The sequence below is a fragment of the Schistocerca cancellata genome, chromosome 12, assembly GCF_023864275.1.
Source record: "Schistocerca cancellata isolate TAMUIC-IGC-003103 chromosome 12, iqSchCanc2.1, whole genome shotgun sequence".
Lineage (NCBI taxonomy): Eukaryota > Metazoa > Arthropoda > Insecta > Orthoptera > Acrididae > Schistocerca > Schistocerca cancellata.
In genome coordinates, this window is record NC_064637.1 from 126224988 (window position 1) to 126246948 (window position 21961).

General features: G+C 37.7%; 1 protein-coding gene across 1 annotated transcript in view; it reads left to right on the plus strand.

The window, feature by feature from the left end:
* LOC126109514 (DNA (cytosine-5)-methyltransferase 1-like) overlaps positions 1 to 21961 on the plus strand; it is a 128855-nt gene that overhangs the window by 73277 nt on the left and 33617 nt on the right. The window contains exons 29-30 of the mRNA XM_049914535.1: positions 17398 to 17529; positions 17607 to 17809. Coding sequence (XP_049770492.1) covers positions 17398 to 17529; positions 17607 to 17809 — 335 coding nt within the window. The remainder of the gene's footprint in view (positions 1 to 17397; positions 17530 to 17606; positions 17810 to 21961) is intronic.

Here is a 21961-nt window from a genome sequence, read left to right on the forward strand (position 1 = left end):
GTATAGTGTTCTTTTCTTAACAGACAACCATGGCAGAAACATGGTGAGTATTTTACAAGACAATAACAAAGACTTTCAAGCAATGGGAATAGTAAAATTGGGTGAAAGTATGAAAAATGTTACCGATATTGACCTGCAGGAAAAAATGAAAGTTAAAAATGATTATGTCTTGCGCATAGCTGGTGCCAACAATGTCACAAGAAATGTGGCACACTGGAAAAGTTCTTAGACACTAACAAATCTCAAAACACAACAATTACAATGCTACCTCATAGGCATGACCTAATATACAATTCATGTATCAACAAGGAGATACAAAAAACGAACATCAAAATCAAACATATGTGTGCCTCATTTGGAAAATGTATAATAGTGGTTATAGGTAAAATAGACAAATTCCTACGTACCAAACATGGGATGCACATAAATTTTGAAGGAAAGAAACTTTTATGTGAGAAAATAACAAAAATTATTGCGGAGAAAGATGACTTAAACAAAATTAACAATCACATAGATGATAGGGATGCTTTTTTAAAGTAAAACTTAGCAATTTGATCCTTACATACCAGAATGTTCAGTATATAATGAATAAAACTGAGCACTTGGATGTATATCCAAATGAATCAAAGCCACATTTCTTCATAGTGAGTGAATTAGGTTGCAAGGAAGAGGAAGCATATGGATACAGGCTAAGGAACTTGTACAGTACTGTAGGAGGACACATAAAGGTGGCGGGGTAGGCATTTATACCAGAAATAATATAGCATGTGAAAAAGTCAGATGGATTGATGATCTGAGAAAAGAAATGATACTTAAGATTGCAGCAATAAATTTAAAACTAGGGAACAGCAACCTGATTATAGCAGCTCTGTATAGGTCACCTAGAAGCATAATTAAAGAATTTTTCAGTTATCTGGAAGATCTGCTGGAGAAGACATCAGTGAATAAAAACATGTGCTGTTTGTTGGAGACATCAACATGCTGTTGTTGTGGTCTTCAGTCCTGAGACTGGTTTGATGCAGCTCTCCATGCTACTCAATCCTGTGCAAGCTTCTTCATCTCCCAGTACCTACTGCAACCTACATCCTTCTGAATCTGCTTAGTGTATTCATCTCTTGGTCTCCCCCTACGATTTTTACCCTCCACGCTGCCCTCCAATACTAAATTGGTGATCCCTTGATGCCTCAGAACATGTCCTACTCACCGATCCCATCTTCTGGTCAAGTTGTGCCACAAACTTCTCTTCTCCCCAATCCTATTCAATACTTCCTCATTAGTTATGTGATCTACCCATCTAATCTTCAGCATTCTTCTGTAGCACCACACTTTGAAAAGACCGAGCGAGGTGGCGCAGTGGTTAGCACACTGGACTCGCATTCGGGAGGACGACGGTTCAATCCCGTCTCCGGCCATCCTGATTTAGGTTTTCCGTGATTTCCCTAAATCGTTTCAGGCAAATGCCGGGATGGTTCCTTTGAAAGGGCACGGCCGATTTCCTTCCCCATCCTTCCCTAACCCGAGCTTGCGCTCCGTCTCTAATGACCTCGTTGTCGACGGGACGTTAAACACCACTAACCTAACCTAACCAACACTTTGAAAGCTTCTATTCTCTTCTTGTCCAAACTATTTACCGTCCATGTTTCACTTCCATACATGGCTACACTCCATACAAATACTTTCAGAAATGACTTCCTGACACTTAAATCTATACTCGATGTTAACAAATTTCTCTTCTTCAGAAACGCTTTCCTTGCCATTGCCAGTCTACATTTTATATCCTCTCTACTTCGACCATCATCAGTTATTTTGCTCCCCAAATAGCAAAACTCCTTTACTACTTTAAGTCTCTCATTTCCTAATCTAATTCCCTCAGCATCACCCGACTTAATTTGACTACATTCCATTATCCTCGTTTTGCTTTTGTTGATGTTCATCTTATATCCTCCTTTCAAGACACTGTCCATTCCATTCAACTGCACTTCCAGTCCTTTGCTGTCTCTGACAGAATTACAATGTCATCGGCAAACCTCAAGGTTTTTATTTCTTCTCCATGGATTTTAATACCTACTCCGAATTTTTCTTTTGTTTCCTTTACTGCTTGCTCGATATACAGATTGAATAACATAGGGGAGAGGCTACAACCCTGTCTTACTCCCTTCCCAACCACTGCTTCCCTTTCATGTCCCTCGACTCTTATAACTGCCATCTGGTTTCTGTACAAATTGTAAATAGCCTTTCGCTCCCTGTATTTTACCCCTGCCACCTTTAGAATTTGAAAGAGAGTATTCCAGTCAACATTGTCAAAAGCTTTCTCTAAGTCTACAAATGCTAGAAATGTAGGTTTGCCTTTCCTTAATCTTTCTTCTAAGATAAGTTGTAAGGTCAGTATTGCCTCACGTGTTCCAGTATTTCTACGGAGTCCAAACTGATCTTCCCCGAGGTCGGCTTCTACTAGTTTTTCCATTCGTCTGTAAAGAATTCATGTTAGTATTTTGCAGCTGTGACTTATTAAACTGATTGTTCGGTAATTTTCACATCTGTCAACACCTGCTTTCTTTGGGATTGGAATTATTATATTCTTCTTGAAGTCTGAGGGTATCTCGCCTGTTTCATACATCTTGCACACCAGATGGTAGAGTTTTGTTAGGACTGGCTCTCCCAAGGCCGTCAGTAGTTCCAATGGAATGTTGTCTACTCCGGGGGCCTTGTTTCGACTCAGGTCTTTCAGTGCTCTGTCAAACTCTTCACGCAGTATCGTATCTCCCATTTCATCTTCATCTACATCCTCTTCCATTTCCATAATATTGTCCTCAAGTACATCGTCCTTGTATAGACCCTCTATATACTCCTTCCACCTTTCTGCTTTCCTTTCTTTGCTTAGAACTGGTTTTCCATGTGAGCTCTTGATATTCATGCAAGTGGTTCTCTTTTCTCCAAAGGTCTCTTTAATTTTCCTGTAGGCAGTATCTCGTGAGATGAGCCTCTACATCCTTACATTTGTTCTCTAGCCATCCCTGCTTAGCCATTTAGTATTTCCTGTCGATCTCATTTTTGAGACGTTTGTATTCCTTTTCGCCTGCTTCATTTACTGCATTTTTATATTTTCTCCTTCCATCAGTTAAATTGAATATTTCTTCTATTACCCAAGGATTTCTACTAGCCCTCGTCTTTTTACCTACTTGACCCTCTGCTGCCTTCACTACTTCATCCCCCGAAGCTACCCATTCTTCTTCTACTGTATTTCTTTCGCCCATTCCTGTCAATTGTTCCCTTATGCTCTCCCTAAAACTCTGTACAACCTCTGGTTCTTTCAGTTTATCCAGGTCCCAACTCATTAAATTCCCACCTTTTTGCAGTTTCTTCAGTTTTAATCTACAGGTCATAACCAATAGATTGTGGTCAGAGTCCACATCTGCCCCTGTAAATGTCTTACAATTTAAAACCTGGTTCCTAAATCTCTGTCTTACCATTATATAATCTATCTGATACCTTTTAGTATCTCCAGGGTTCTTCCATGTATACAACCTTCTATCATGATTCTTAAACCAAGTGTTAGCTATAATTAAGTTGTGCTCTGTGCAAAATTCTACCAGGCGGCTTCCTCTTTCATTTCTTAGCCCCAATCCATATTCACCTACTACGTTTCCTTCTCTCCCTTTTCCTACACTCGAATTCCAGTCACCCATGACTATTAAATTTTCGTCTCCCTTCACTGTCTGAATAATTTCTTTTATATCATCATACATTTCTTCAATTTCTTCGTCATCTGCAGAGCTAGTTGGCATATAAACTTGTACTACTGTAGTAGGCGTGGGCTTTGTGTCTATCTTGGCCACAATAATGCCTTCACTATGCTGTTTGTATTAGCTTACCTGCTTTCCTATTTTCCTATTCATTATTAAACCTACTCCTGCATTACCCCTATTTGACTTTGTGTTTATAACCCTGTAGTCACCTGACCAGAAGTCTTGTTCCTCCTGCCACCGAACTTCACTAATCCCCACTATATCTAACTTTAACCTATCCATTTCCCTTTTTAAATTTTCTAACCTACCTGCCCGATTAAGGGATCTGACATTCCACGCTCCGATCCGTAGGACGCGAGTTTTCTTTCTCCTGATAACGACATCCTCTTGAGTAGTCCCCGCCCGGAGATCCGAATGGGGGATTATTTTACCTCCGGAATATTTTACCCAAGAGGACGCCATCATCATTTAATCATACAGTAAAGCTGCATGCCCTCGGGAAAAATTACGGCCGTAGTTTCCCCTTGCTTTCAGCTGTTCACAGTACCAGCACAGCAATGCCGTTTTGGTTATTGTTACAAGGCCAGATTAGTCAATCATCCAGACTGTTGCCCTTGCAACTACTGAAAAGGCTGCTGCCCCTCTTCAGGAACCACACGTTTGTCTGGCCTCTCAACAGATACCCCTCCGTTGTGGTCGTACCTATGGTACGGCCATCTGTATCGCTGAGGCATGCAAGCCTCCCCACCAACGGCAAGGTCCATGGTTCATGGGGGGAAGGACATCAACATAGACTCTTTAAATAATAGCAATAATTATTTGCATTATGTTGTCTTGCTTCAGCGTTACAATTATTGTCTCATAAACTCAGAAACTACAACAATTACTGTAGGAAGACAGGCATGCATTGACCACATTCTCACAAACATAACAAAGGAGGGCATAAGCGTAACCACTGTCAAAATGACATATCTGACCATAGAGCTCTTACTATGGAAATCGATGTAGAGATGTAGATATAACTAAAAGTGATACTTACCTATAAAATAAAATTGAATTATAATAAACTTACAAGGGCATTAGGCAAAAAATGTGAATGATAAATGGGAAAATTTCTGTAAACTATTCATTAAAACTTTAAATGAAACATGTCATTTAGTAAAACAAGTAAACAAAGCTGTTAATCACAAAGCTGAGAATTTCCCTACAGAAATGATTGAACTTAGAGAGAACATGAAAATCTGTTACTACTCTTTAGAGACACCAAATAACAATACTACTTAACAAAATACAAACGGCTCAGAAAACATACAGAGATTCCTTGACTAACCTTAAAGCTCATGAATATGCCTATCAAATAAGCAAGTCAACCTTTGTCAGTAAAATAGCCTGGAAAATAACGTATAAAAAAGTGGGAAACAGTAATCTAATGAACATGCTGGCATAACATTAAAAGAAAATGATGATATAACAAATGATCCAAAAGAAGTGTGTGAGGCATTTAATACTCTTGACACAAATGTAACATACAACTGGGCACCCAATTTAAGTGTTACAACAACCATCCAATCTTTTTTCATCCATGGAATCACTGAGGGGAACCTCCTTACTTCAAGCTAAAATGTATTGTGGCTGGGATGACATTTCACCTAAACTGCTAAAGGAATGCAGAGGAGAATTAAATATGCCTCAATTTCATTTAATATTACTTTCTCTGACAATTTCCAAAGCTCTGAAGTTAATGTTATTGACCTGGGCCTTTTCTGTTTCTTGTGTATGTTAAGAATTTTACAGAATCCTAAAACTGCAAGATTGTAAGCTATGCTGATGACACATCTTTTGTCAGCTTGGGCCATGATGTGTAAACTACTACAAACAGTGTTGAAATCAGTTACAATTTTCTGTCAAGTTATCTTACTGCAAATAAGCTACTCGTAAATAAAGAGAAGATAGTGACAATACAATTTATGCTTAGCTATAATCAGAACATAAATAGAACTCGATTTACATCTCCATTGGCCCTTAGATGCACAAACACAATTTTTTGGGTATCATTGTTGACAAACACCTGTCATGGAAAGAACATATAGACCATGTTTGTGAGAAAATCAGTGCAAATGTGTATCTACTAAAAAGGGTCTCAGCCTTCCGAGACCATAGTAGCTTGAGAAAAATATACTTCAGAGTGATACAGCCACATCTTCAGTATGGTATTGGGGTATGGGATGGGGCATCAACTGTTTATAAAGACAGTCTCTTCAGACTACAAAAAAAAGGCAGTCAAAGTGGTAGCTGAAGTAAACAGGAGAGAGCCTTGTAGAGAAATCTTCAGAAAAAACAAAATATTAGCCATCTATCCTATGTATGTCCTGCAAGAATTAATGTTTGCGGAACAAAATCCAGACTATAATGTAACAAACAGTAATGTACATAGGTACAATATATGGAGAAGGGAAAATTTTCACAGAATTGCAATTGAAAAAAGGCTACAGACTGTAGTCCTCATTCAATAGAAACCATATTTTTAACAAACTTCCATCTGACCTCAAGAAAGCTAATTTAAACACTTCAAAGTATAAACTATTTATTAATAGCGAAAAGCTGTTATTCAGCAGAAGATTTCAAGTTGTAATATCCATTTGTAAAATAGTGTACACAGTGTAAGTTTGTTTTGGCAACACAAAAAGTATAATTTCTGATCTTCACACATTATGTCAATGTATGCATTTATTTTTAAAGCTTTAAAGTCTATGTGAAAGAGTGTATATAGCGTAAGTTTGTTTTTGCAACAAAAAATGATAATTTCTGACCTTCACTATTTATATCAGTGTGTGCACTTATGTACGTTAACTAACCTTTGTATATGTGAATTAAAGTCTACGACAGTTTCCAAAAACTGATTGCTACATGGGCAGCAAACAAACAAACGAACAAATAAAAAATAATTAAACTTCATAATATAAGAAAAATAATTTTCTTTGTTGTGGTTCTTACTTCTGTACCATGCTGTGTTGCTAGGTCTTTGTCTTCAAAGACATGTTGGAAACTGTTCATGGTATAATTGTGAGTACAGCTCACAATTATATCATTAACAGCTTCCAAAAAAAGAAAAGATACAGTACAAGTTTAATGTGTTATAGCACCCAAACTAATTAAGATATTCACACTATGTTTGACTTTTGGGACACACTATCTCACAAAGTCTCTATGTGATTCAATCAATTTCAACATGTGCATGTTTGGTGGCATGCACAACAGCCAGTCTGTATTTGAGCTCTATCTACACTTGCATCAGTGATGTAGTTGACAGGTGTTTGGCAGACTCTATCCTCTACTACTTGCATAGAAGTAAGTCTATTAGTGCAATACCAGGAAACCTAGGATACCAGGGAATTGGACCACCCCTGCCAATCCAGTGGCCTGGAAACAGCCGGTCTAGAACATTTCGAACAGTCCAAGACCAGTGTGGTGGTGCACCATCTTGTTGGAAAGTGACAACATCCTCGTGGTCAGGCAGTTGTGGTAATGCAAACAGCTCCAGTAGATCAGGATAAGTGTTAGAATTAACTATTTTTCTGTGAAAAAAAAAAGGTCCTACAATGCAGTGAACCATGAAACAACACCACACATTCACTTTTGGGCACTTACATTGTTTTGCCCCAAATACAAACATTGTGTATGTTTACCTTACCATGCATGTGGAATGTTGCTTCATTAGAAAATGCTGGATTGTTTGGAAAATCTCCACCCTCCACTAAACATTAATAATAATAATAATAATAATAATAATAATAATAATAATAATTTTATTGTTATTTGGCCATTACAGCAATAGATAATGTCATATACATACTAAAATACAATTAATAGTTTGAAAGAAACAACAGGTTTATAGTATTATATTACAGTTGATAAATTCTCTTATATCATAGAATGAGTGGAGGACTAGCCAGTCATGAATTGTTTGTTTGAATAATTGTTCAGGTAATTCTTGAACAGATTGAGGAAGATTATTAAATAATTTGCACCCCATGATTTCGTAGCTGTTGAGTGACTTTGACAATCTGTGGTAAGGAATATAGAGGCACCTATTCCTTCTTGTATTGTGGCTATGTACATTTTCTCCAGTTTTTGTTTCTGGTAATTTCTTCTTCGTATAAATTAAAACATAGTATATGTACAAGTTTATAACAGTCATGATTTTCTGTTCACAGAACAATGGTTTACAGTGTGCCTTATATGCAGAAACAGTAATTATCCTTATAGCTTTTTTTTTTTTTTTTTTTTTTTTTTTTTTTTTTTTTTTTTTTTTTTTTTTTTTTTTTTTTGCAGTATTAATATATCATGTACACAGCTTGAGTTCCCCCACAAAATAATTCCATATGTTATTATACTTTGAAAGAATGAAAAATATGATGTTCTAACATATTTTTCAGAAACACAATCCATAAGTCACCTTAACAGGTAAATAACTCTTGACAATTTACCACTAATATATTGTACATGTTGACCCCAAGATAATTTATCATCAATGTATACCCCCAAAAATTTGACATAACTTGGATCATCTGACAGAAGCTTGTCTCTAAGACTACAGACCATATGCTGTGTTTTATTTTCATTCAGCAGGAATCCATTTGCCTTGAACCAATAGGATGCTTGGTCGATTGTCTTTGCTGCACAAGTTTTAAGGCTATTGAAATCATCACTAGCATGAAGAAATGTTGTATCATCTTATCATCCGCATACAATGCAGTGGTGGACTTGATAAATGATGGCAGATCATTTATCATTATCAGGAACAAAAAGGGGCCCAGCACAGATCCCTGCGGAACACCTACCTTGACTTGTTCTATACTCGACATTTCTTTCCCTACACAAACAACTTGCTTACGATTCTGAAGATATGATTTTATTAATTTAAGGCTGTTATGTCTAATGCCATAGAATTCCAGTTTTTCTAGGAGTGGTTTATGGTTTACACAGTCAAAAGCTTTGCTTAGATCACAAAATGTGAGTTGAGCATAGCCCTTAACCTCAAACACTTGATGTAAGTATTTGACTACAAAGTCTATAGCATCCACAGTAGACAACTTTTTCCTAAAACCATACTGAGATTCACTAATTATTCCTAATTTTTGAAAATAGACAGATAGCTGTTGGTAAATTACACATTCCAGTATTTTAGAAAAAGCTGGGACCATGGAGATTGGTCTGTAACTGGAAGGTGAGTCTATAGCTCCCTTTTTATGTATTGGAACTACCCTAGCCACTTTGAGTTCTTCGGGAAAATATCCATCAGATATGCATTTATTTATACAGAATGTTAAGGGGTACACAATATTGTCTATTACTTTCTTTAGTAAATTACAGGATATGTCATATATATCTACACAGTCTGAAGATTTCATCCATTTTACAATGCTTAGGACATGACTAGGTGAGAGCTCGGAGAACATAAACGTACCTGTGTCTGTTAGTGTTCCGCAAACATTTTTAGAAAGTAACTCTGATGAAATGATATCAGGTTTGATTATAGTATTTCCTACATCTTCAACAGTTTTAATAAAGAAATTATTGAATTTTTTGGGACTTATATTAATTTTTTTGCTTCTTACATTTTTAGCAACACCATTTATTAATTTGCATGGAGCTTTGCACTTATTTGTGGAATTATCAATGGTACTGAAATTATGTGCTTTTTTGGCTTCCACGATGGTTTTTTTATACTCATTCCTGCATTTTATATAGGCTAATCTGGCATGTTCTGTTTTCTGATTGCTACATATATTGTGCAACACCATAACTTGGTTTTTCATATTTGATAATTGTTTAGTGAACCAAGAATTTTGTCTGTTTGTAGCCCTGTTTGTAAAGCCTTTGTCAGTTAATTTGCATTTCTGTATGGGGATGTTGTCATTAAATTGTGTCAGAAATGTTTTAAAAAATCTCTCAAATAATAGTTTCCCTGAGAAATCAGCACTAAGACTATAACTTGTGTCACCATGACATTGGTTGAACCAGTCTCTCTCAGCAAGGGCTGAACAATTTTGTCATCTGTGACAGGTCTGGCTATTATAACTTTTGGGACAGGCTTAGGAATATCACTATTATCAATACAGGACCTACTTGTATAGTTTAAAGATACAGAGTCATGATCTGAAAATGGAAACGCTGTAACATCACATGATTCTTCTGTAGTTTTAAAGTTGACAAAAATATTGTCAAGACATGCGTTATCTCTTGTGGGCCTGTTATTGATTGAGTGCAAATTGCACTGTGTTAAAAGGTTTTTCAACTCAGTCACAGTACATGTGTGTGTTGTTATATCAAAATCTGCATTCAGATGTCCACCAATTACTATGTCATAATGCAACCATCTGGTCCCTCTTAGTACATCTAACAGCATGTCCAATTTTTCTAGAAATACATTGATGATACCATTAGGTGACCTGTAAAGGGATACTATTACTAACTTAAAACTGTCCATAACTATACCAGTGGCTTCAAAGTTCTGTTCCTCACATAAATAATCTAGATCCCACTTAACAATGGAGCAGCTGAATGACTGATTAATATATATTGCCACACCCCCTCTTATATGCAATTTTCTACAGTAACTATTTGCTACATTATAGTTATGAAGTTTGACAACTGGAAGTACACTCTCAGTAACCCAATGTTCACTCAGGCAGAAAATATCAAATTTGTTATCTAGTCCAAAACTGTTTACAATAAATTCATTATCTATTAGTCCTTGAACATTCAGATAGCAAATTTTAAGATCATAATTGTTGTTTATTTTAGATTGAACATTTTGGTGAGGTGTTATGAAATTTGTTACTCTACTTATCTCTTGGGTTTCTTCATCTTGCTGCCTTCCACTAAAAAATCATTTACACGGACAGGAGGTGCTGTTTTCCGTCTACCCGTAAAACTTGATGCTGCTTCTCCTGCTGCAATTCTCTTTTCTCCTTTTAGAGGCACTGTAGTTACTGTTGCTGGTGAAACTTCTGCTGTTATCGCTACTTCCTTTTCCACTGCTGCTACTGATAATGCCACTGGTGACTGTGACGCTTCACATGTTTGCACAGTTGTAATTTTTTCATCACAGAGTGTATCTGCAGATGTTTCTTCCTCATATACTGTTGGTGCACTTTTCTTTTCTGTTGTCATTGGCAGAAAACCTGTTGCAGGTAGTGCTATTGTTACATAGGCATCCACTCCTGGCATCGCCTGGAGAATTTCTTTGGCCAGCACTTTCTTGCCTACGTTGTTTCTGTGCAGTCCATGTCTAGTAAAATGCTCTCTTACTGAACTCGTTGCTTCAATGAAAGTTGTGTGCACAAAACCGCTACAAATCTTCCAGAATTTCCGATTTGTTGCGATGATTTCTCTGTTTACACACGAGTCTTCTGTTAAGTCATGTCTGTAGGGAATGTTTACAACAAATACCTTCACCTGTGAAATTTTTCCTAGCAATTCTTTCAGTGTTCTTACAGCAAGGCTGCTTTCGTTTTTATAGACATCGTTCCCCCTTCAATTATGACACAGTTGACGTCGCTTTTCACGGAACTTTCACAGTTTTTCAGCACTTCTTGTAGAGGAGCACCAGGTTTCGAAATTCCAGTCACTTTATATTCGGACTGCATATCAGACATGATTGTAACCAGTCCCTTGCCATGACTCATCGATAATATGTATATTTCTTCTTTCTTCTTCTCTGTTTCCTTTTTTGTCTTGTATTCAGTTTTATTACAAGTTGCTCTCACACGATTTTTTTGTTTAATAGTATTTGATGGTAACGTGTTTCTGCTGGCACTTTTTTGTTCAACAGATCTTTCTGAGCAGTTACCTGTTACACTGAGATTTTTTGTCCATGATTCTGAGCTGTCTGCACTTAGAACATCATATTTATTCATTAGTGGAACACGAAAAACATTGGTATTTAAGACAGGTCGAGAGATTTTCTTAGGTCTAATATATACACACTCTCGTTTGCCTGTTTGCTTATCTGTGGGAAGGTCCATATAGTCAATCAAACTTTTCAGCATTTCTGCTTATTGTCTAGTTTTACTTAAGTCACTATGCAGTTCTTCATCACACTTATTTCGAGTCCAGCGTTGCACATTGCAAATGCAGTTTCAAGACCGTTGCACTCAGTTCCACAGTCACATGTAGGCCTATGTTGACCGAGATTTGCTTCCACGAAACAACAAGAATGATACCATTTATGTGCCACTACACATATTTTAACACCTTTTATCACTTTTTTTTTTGCACATAGCATACAATTCACTGATGTTAATTTACCGATATTCACAGAGCGATTTGCCACTACATCCATATGTGCCGCCATCTTGAAAGTGCATTGAAGAACATCCACAGAAAATTGCATACTTTATGGCTTGTTATCTTCTTTCAGTGGGTGCAACAGTTGCTATCAGTATGGATACATCTGTATACATTTCAGAAGGACCTGGTGCACAGTCACCCTAGGGATTTTGCAGCTCACGTGATGACCTCCGAACAGATGTTTGAGGTGAATGTTGAAAGGCCAACCATTTCCATTTTGTGTCAGCTTCACTTGTTCTCTGTCATCCAGTATGATGCTTGACATCGACACTTCCTGCCGACCTAAAATTCTTGTACTATCATCGTATTGACATTCACAAGGGTTGTCGCTTCGTATAATGTTTGAAAATTCCTCTGAACCTCTGTATCCGATTTGATCTGATAAACCATTCAACACACTGAACCTTTTGTTGAAATGTTGTTATTATGCTTCACTCATACATAATAGATATATTTTGATGATATACAACATGTTCAGTGACGTGTAAGACTCACAGATGTGACAGCAACAAACTCAGATAAACATTCGATGCCTAGTGAGAAAGTAAAGAAACAATTTTATGGTGTTTTTGTCTGGGACATCTGGGAGGCATTACTCACCTGCCTGTTTGGAATGGACATGCTTCCTCCATGCACAATGGCTCCTTTACATGTGATGTTTGTGAGTTACATCTCAAGTGTATCTGCTGAGTATAAGCATTTATAATGGGTGCGTATAGTGTGGTGTCATGTTTGCTGTGAATGGTGAGGGAAGGGAGGGTATTAAACCTATGTCAGCACACAGATCACTATCAACAGTTTTCTATGTTCTTACTTCATGAGACACTGCAGAGGGCTTTGGAATTTAATCCAGAACATAGGTACAGGGCCTGGCAGTTGGGAACATTACACCACTGTGTCCCGTGCTAGTTTTGCCTGAATACTGGCTACCTCTGAGTAGTCAGTAATTTGCTGGCCTTTGGTATGTAGGCTAGCACACAAAGTATTTGTAACAATGTGAAATAATTTGAACACTGGTAGTACACTCCATTGTCTCATTGCAAAACAAAAGGGCCTGCTTGCATTATTGATCTTTTCAATCATAGTGATAAAATAAGTAAAGTAAAATGATTTCATCATGTATTTTATTGTTGTTGACATAGTTACATTCTAATGTAATCAGACAATCTGGCTGAAGTGGCTAGAGGTAGTAGTCACCTCTATATGTGCTGTTCCTGCTTGTGTGACTGTGTGTGTATGTCTCTTTTCTAAAGAAGGCTTTGGCCAAAATCTCATTTCTAACAGTCTTTTCAACATACCTGTCTGCAGTTCAGTGTCTTATCTTTCTGGTGAGTGGCAATCTATTGCTTTCATATCATAAGTATTTTAGTCATACTATATTTCTGCACTTTGTGACACAAGTGAAGAATTTTTACATGTTTGAACATTTGAAGCAAGTTGTCAAACTGTGCACTGTTTTGAAATCTTATAAAGATCTGCTTGAATAATTAATGTTGTGTTTTACAGATAGTACCACATTATAGATAACTGCATTACCTCCAAAAATCTGAGTATACAAATATAGACTGCCAGATCATCAACAAGATTTCATTCCTGACAAAGTTGAAGTATGTGGTGTCTGTAAAAAGTTAAGTGAATGGTGTCATATCTGAATGACAGCTTATTGCATGGGTGTATGTGCATGTGCATGGGTCTTCAGAGACTTGAGGAGAATTGATACACGGCATGCACTGCATGTGACTGGCTCTGTAAACAGACTGCGACCAGTTACACATAGTCAGTGTGAGAGAAAGTGTCACAGTGCAGTGATGCAACATGTAAACATCAGGTACGGTTACAAATTGGGGAAGACTGCAATGAAGACACATGGGATGTTGGTGCAGGTGTACAGAAGGGAAGCTGTGAGCAGAAAATGTGTTTATGAATGGTTTAAACACTGCTGTGAAGGGAAGGAAGCAACTGAGGATGAGAAACATTTAGGTTGGCCATCGCCACGCAGAACTCCAGAAGAGATTGGGAAAGTGCGACAAATGCTGGCACAAGATCAGTAACGGACTCTCAGATTGATTGTGGAGGAATTGGGCATTAACAAGGACACCATCTTCCATCATGATTTGGGTAAGTGGAAGATCTGCTCCTGATTTGTGCTGGACCAGCTCACAAACAAGTAGAAAGCAAAACAGATGGAAGCGTCTGGTGATTTCATTTCCATGTGTGCCCAGGATCCATTGCTTTTGAATACCATTGTCACAGGAGGTGAGACCTCGTGCTGCCTGTTTGATCAGCGATGTCACGGTATTTGCTGTCTTCCCCACGACCAAAAAAAAGCCGTCTGAAAGAATCCAAGGTGAAAACACTGTTGATTGCCTCCTTCGACAAAAATGGCATTCATCCACAAGGATTTTGTTCCTGCAGGTGAAACTATTAATGCTACATTTAACCAGTCTGTTTTGAACCACTTGCTACAGTGTATCTGGCGGGTTCGGCACAGGATGCTGCTCCATGACAATGCCCCTGCACACTGCACAACCTGTGTGTGCCAGTTCCTGGTGCAGAAGATAGTAACTGTTCTTGAACACCCTCCATACTCCCCTGATCTGGCTTCTGTGGACTTCTTCCTGTTTTCCTGCTTGAAGGCGGCCATGAAAGGTGAACGTTGTGCAGACATGAGTGCCATCAAAGATCATGTGACAGCTGTTCTGTGATTGATTCCCCAGGAGGTCTTTGCTAATGGTTTCCAGAAGCTGTACGAACGTTGTCAGAAGTGTGTTGTAGTGGGTGGCGACTATTTTGAAGGACAATAAAGAACATTTGTTAGTAACTTTTGTTTTGTTTGTTGTGTGATAGCATCCACCAAACTTTTTAGACACACCACATCTCTCTCTAACTCACTATCTCTCTCCCTTTCCCTCTCCCTCTCTTTCTCTTCCCCCTCCCAGTCTCTCTCCTTCCCTCCCCCTCTCTCTCTCTGTGTATGCTTTATCGCTCTTCGTAGATGGACTATACCCTGAAACTCAGGTAGTAATCATTCTTTTCAATCTGTCTGTCTACAACTTGATACCTATTTAGAGAGTAGCAGTATGTTCTGATGTAGGGATTTGCATTACATTCTGAATTTTCAATTAATTTATATGCCCTAACTGTCTATTAAATTCTTTTCGTTTTAACATGTCAATGTTGTTTTCAGAAATGAGTGAAGTATTGAGGTGTGTGTGTGTGTGTGTGTGTGTGTGTGTGTGTGTGTGTGTGTGTGTTGTGTCTATTTTTGACAAAGGACTTGTTGGCCGAAAGCTGACAGTCTTTTTGTTGTGTCTATCTGCAACTCAGCATCTCCACAAAAGTTTATTTAGTAATGTAATATTAAAGATCCAAGGACCATTTAAATTTGTTTTTCATTAGAGTCTGATGGTAGCTGATTGCTTCATCAAGTGCACTCTGTGACCTAGCCATAAGAGTGATAAGGGTTTTTTTTCTGCATGAGGTGAATGAAAGTGAAATTTGCAAGAGTTTATACATTCTGCAAAAACATTCGTTACATTCTGAAAACATAAGAAACACAGTCTACATAACCATATTGGGCTATTTCAATTACTGACATGTAGTATTCACCATTGTAATTCATAAGACTCACCATAAGGAATGACAAACGTGTTCGAATGATTGTGGGTTGCAGTAGTACTGCGGTGAAGGCAGAGAAGCGTGGAGAGCTTCATCAAACCAGTCTTCGGACTGAAGATCATTTAAACACAAATTCACAATGACCCATAGACAAAAACTATGTACAAATTTCACTTTCACTGTGCAAAGACTAGCAAGCATCCACAAAATATAATGTTATGCCTCTTGTGGAACAGTGATGGTGTCTTGTACTACTAATTTTTACTTATACTGTACTTTCATCCCAAATAATCTATATATGAGTATATGTCAGGCCAAATTAAAGAAATGTGTTTTTGGAATCTCCAAAATACTTCTTTTAATGTGTGGCAGTTAGTTTATCATACACAAAATAATAATTTGCTGTGATATGTAACTTTTTTGTGATTTCTATCCCTTAAATGGTTCTTTGGCTACCTATTGTTACATAGACATATTTACCCAATCTCAGTGCACACACACACACACACACACACACACACAAAACTTTATTAAATTGGTGCATAATATAGTGTTTTTATTTTGCCCTTGATATTCCAGTCACTATGGGTCTGTTTATCAACTGTCATGTTTTATTTGTAGTTCTCTGTTGCTATTTGAGTTTTCATATTGTCATTTTGTAATTTGGAGATAGTGAGTGGAGCTATGGACGCTACAAAATGAAGTGCCAAATGGAGAAATCAGAAAATTTCTGCCATATTCTTCTGTATGAACTCAATAGAGGGGTGACTACAGAAGAGACAGCCAGAAACATCTGGACTGTGTATGGGAATAATGCCATTGGACCAAGCACAGCAACAAAACGGTTTTCTCATTTTGAGGTTGCTCATTTTTTATTTAGTGACCCTCCGCATTCAGGAAAACCTTCTGGGTGTAATGAAGATCATTTAAACACAAATCCACAATGACCCATAGACAAAAACTATGTACAAATTTCACTTTCACTGTGCAAAGACTAGCAAGCATCCACAAAATATAATGTTATGCCTCTTGTGGAACAGTGATGGTGTCTTGTACTACTAATTGCTTCCCCAAGGCATAACAATTGCTGCTGACATTTATTGTTACCAGCTGAGACGTCTTGCAGACACAATGCAGGAACGATGACCAGGAAGACTGCATGAAGTGATGCTACTCAACAATAATGCCCACCCGCATTCAGCTAGACTGATAGAAAACAGTATAGAGCAGTTGTTGGGAAGTCATTCCACACCCACCTTATTCATTTGTACTTGTACCTTCAGAGTTTAACCTTTTTCACACTTTGTTGAACATCCTTCATGAAAAAATGCACTCCAATCATTGCCTCATCTTAAAACCACGTGATTTGATTTCAACAGTTACGGAATTGAAAAGTTACCCAGCATTGGCTGACTGTTATAAATAGTGAAGGAGATTATGTTATTGGTGACTACAGTGTCTGTTATGTGTATCTGTCACGTTTATTAAATGGAAAAATACTATGAACTTAAACACCAACCCAATATTTAGTGTCACTAGACAAGAATTCATCTGTGGAGAAGAAATCTTCTTGGTAGACTTCCACTTGACACAGGCATGAATTACACTGTCACTTCAGAGACAGAGGATATCAGTTCACTAAGGTACCAAGAAATGTTTATAGTATTGTTCATTTCAGGGAGGCATAGAAAACAGTAAACATCAGCAACTCCCACAGAAAGGAGAAGTTGACCTGATATGTGGAGGACCACCATGCCAAGGTTTCAGTGGAATGAATAGGTTTAGCGAAAAGCTATACTCACGTTTCCAGGTTTGTATATATAAAATGTATTGTGTAAAGTGCATGAAATTTTTTACCAAAAATCACATAACAGCTTTTCATTTCAGAATTCCCTGGTTGCTTCTTTCCTGTCTTATTGTGATTATTACCGGCCAAGATTTGTCATCATGGAGAATGTTCGCAATTTTGTAGCATTTAAGCAGAGTGTGGTTTTAAACTTGACTCTTAGAGCTTTGCTGGAGATTGGTTACCAGTGTACATTCACAGTACTTCAGGCAGGTAATTTTGGTGTGCCACAGAGCAGAAAGAGGTCAGTATACTCACCCAATAGCAGGAGTAGTTACATTATCATAATTAATTTAAGTACAGCAGTTCCCCATGTAAATAAACTGAATTATCAACCTTTATTTTGTAACTAAGCAAACAGATTGCATTTACTGTAAGTGTACATGAACACTATTTTGGAGTTAACGTTCATTCCTATCAAATATCTATTACAAAGTATACTTCAGAAAATGAAGGGTATGAAATCTGCTAGAACTTCAGTTTCACTTTTGTAAATAGAAGAAAGTATATGTAGTTATTACATGGGCTACAGTATAAGACATTTGTATTTAGAATACTGTAGTATCCAAATGTAAGAAGACCCCGAATATAAGACAACCCCCTTTTTTAAAAGGCTCCTTATGAAAAATTTATTTTCAACATCTTCTGATTAATCAGAATTACATACTGTTTTACTGATATCTTAAGTATCTGCTTAAACAAGTTAAAATTTTACCTATTCTAAACTTATGCAATTTATTGATAGTCTACATTTTGATAATGCAAGGGGAAATAAAATAAACATAAAGAAATGGTTTACACTATTTTTTTGCTTACTTTCTAAGCTAGCTGTCTCTGATATCACTGTTCTTAATCATTATCATGCTAATAGCACAGCTGAAATTACTGAAAGTGAAATGATCATCAATGAAGAATCTTGGTTGCCACAAATAACAGGTGCAAGAGTGAAACAGTTTATTTGGCAACCCTGGACAATAAAGAGTTTGGACAAGAAGAGAACAGAAGCTTTTGAAATGTGGTGCTACAGAAGAATGCTGGAGATTAGATGGGTAGAACACATAAATAATGAGGAGGTATTGAATAGGATTGGGGAGACGAGGAGTTTGTGGCACAACTTGACAAGAAGAAGGGACTGGTTGGTAGGACATGTTCTGAGGCATCAAGGGATCACAAATTTAGTATTGGAGGGCAGCGTGGAGGGTAAAAATAGTAGAGGGAGACCAAGAGATGAATTCACTAAACAGATACAGAAGGATGTAGGTTGCAGTAGGTACTGGGTGATAAAGAAGCTGGCACAGGATAGAGTAGCATGGAGAGCTGCATCAAACCAGTCTCTGGACTGAAGACCACAACAACAACAGGAATCAGAAACTGGGAGTTGTGCCTTCTGGATAAGAAACTTTTGTTACTGACCACAATATCGATGTTCAGTTGAGATGGTGTTGTGGACTGGTGAACAATGCACTGTTGCCGTGAAGACATTTCACAAAACCAATAAGAGCTACATGGCCATGCAGTGTGTATTTCATGCTCATTACAAGATCACATATCGTGCTCCAGTCCTGTTGGCACATGCTATCAAAATATGGGTACAGAACTGTGAGGAAGCAGGTGACATGGTGCGAAAGAGGAGCAGATGTACAAAACAAATGGGGAAGCCAGAGCGTTGCAAGAGTGGGACAAGCCTTCAGCCGAAGTTCCAAGCATTATGAATGCCAGTGTGCACTGGAATTTGATGTATCAGATTGCAGTGTAAGGCAAATATTGCACAAGGAACTGCAATAAAACCCATACAAAATTCGGATAGTGCAAAAACTGAATATGAAGGACCTTCCAACAAGACTATACTTTTGCTGGGAGTAGTTGGAACTCATGAGTGACAATTCAGGCTTGTACGACAATTTGATCATAAGTCATGAGGCCAGTTTTCATTTGTCAGGCTTTGTTAACAAGCAAACCATTACAAACTGGCCACGGGAAAAACCTGAAATATGAGTGTGAATCAAATATAAATGGGATTTTATTTTTAAAAATTCAATTATTGAAAAACAAAAAAGCAGTCACAGTTTATTTTTCCACATAGTTACCCCCAATATAAATATATTTTTTCCAATGAGAAAAAAGTTTTTTTTTTTATCACAGCATTATAGAATGAAGCTGGTTGCATCAGAAGCCAATTGTGCAGTGGATTCCACTGTGCCCTCATCGTCTTTAAATTGGTGTCCTCCTAGAGCTTCTTTAAGTGGTCCACACAAACAGAAATCACAGTATGATAGGTGCAGGCTGTAAGGGGAATGTTGAAGTTGAGTCCAGTGCATTTCCTGTAGTTTGAAGACTTTTAGAGCTGCAATATGAGGCATCATCATGGAGGAGGATGACCTGTTGAATTGGTTTGTCTCATCTTTTATGCTGATATCCACTCCTCAACTTCTTAAACATCAGGCAGTAGTGCACAGCATCATTTGTGAATTGCTTGTGTAAAATATAAATGAGTGCTGGTGGGGTGGAGGGGGGACGCAGTTTAAAGATTCTTACCAACTGACAGTCGACTCTTGGCTTTCACTGGGGTTGCCTCTCCCTCCCTCTGCCATTCCCTACTGCCTCGTTTGAATTTTTGAGAGTAGTGGTGGACCCACATTTTATCACAGGTGACAATTTAACTCAAAAATACGTCACCTTCTTTCACAAACCTTGCTGTAAGTCTCTGACAGATCTTCAAATATCTCAACTTCTTATTTATGGTAAAAACATGAGAAACCCATCCGGATCACATTTTATGGAACTGTAGGTCATTTGTAATGATCACTTGACAGATGCTATATCTTATCCTGACCTGTTCTGCAATTTCTGATTCTCTCATCCATCAATCACCTTGAAGGATGTCTCAAACTGCACAAATGTTTTCTTGTGTAATGCTGGTTCAAGGACAGTGATCATATTGCTGATTTTTCACACCTTCTCATCCTTACCTGAACTCTTTATGCCAGGCAAACACACATGTATTTGACAATGTGTGATCACCAAACTGTGCAGGTGATCTCTGGAAAATTTCCATCACTTGAACTCCTTTATGAACAAGAAATTTTATAATTATGTGCTGCTCAGTGACGGGGTGCACCTGTTGCTCTGCCATCATGAGTGTTACTGATGAATCTGTTGGGAGTATGTAACGGCTGGCTCTCCCCACTCTTAAAGGTCCCACCAAGCAATACTAGAAGCTTGAGACTGGCTCTGTGAACTGTTGATCCTTAGGAACAAAAATCGATTTATATTTGATTCATCATTGTATTTCATGAAAGTTAGAAAATGATAATGAGGTGTGGCATATCATCATTCCAAATCATAGGGCCTTATTTATTTGAAGATGACTGCAACAATGCTGTTACGCAGAACATTGTGTTCGCATGTCAAACCATTTCCTAGTACAACAGTTCATTGACCTTCCTGTAAGTCCAAACACATTCTTCCGATGAGATGGGGCCACAAACTGTACCTCATAACATTCCATGAATGTAGTACAGAACATCTTTCCTTCTCATCTTATCTCCGAGAAGGAGACATTCCCTGGCCTCTGAGATCCCTGACCTTTTAACACGTGATTACTTCCTGTGGGGTCATTAGAAATCTCAGATCTTCTGATGTGACTCACTACACACTATCCAGGAGTGAAGGATCATATTCGGAAGTAAGTTAATCAAATTCTAGTGTCAGTCCTGCAAGATGTGATGTTTAATTTCTATAAAAGGCTTGAAATGTATCTGAAGGAAAATGACAGCCACGTGTGTGATGTCATTTTCAATTGATGGGCATTTTAGATTGTGAGCATTGTAAATTGATGTATCTTTTTATATTGCTGTGAATAAATTTGTATTGCTGGTGGAGATTTCACATACATCTGCCACACCTATTATTTTGCTGTTTCTTCTGAAGTATGTTGCAATTTTTGATGTGATGGTTATAGTGAGATCTTAGAACCCATCTGCTTTTTTCTGAGTAATCACTGGTTGGCTATAATTAAGGTGCAGCTACTCATGTAGCTCCAGTCTGAGCTGTAATTATCATACAGCAGTGAAACTCCGTAGATATGCCAATGTGTTAATACGTAACTGACTTTAACGTTGAAAAAAAAATTAATTCCAATTTTGGCCACCAGGTGCAAATCTGGCACTGTACAGTGCCTTTTTGACATCTCTGGTGCTCATACTGAAGAAATTGTGTAAGCAGCAGTGAATAATAAAGTCAACATTATGCCTTTCTCACTTGTTTAACTTTTCGTGCCCAAATCCCATTCCTAATCATTATGGATGGAAACATTTTGGTATGTCTTTCTCACACTCCAACCATCAGATTTGCACATGCTGGTCAAAATTTGAACTAAGTTTTTTCCAACAGAGCC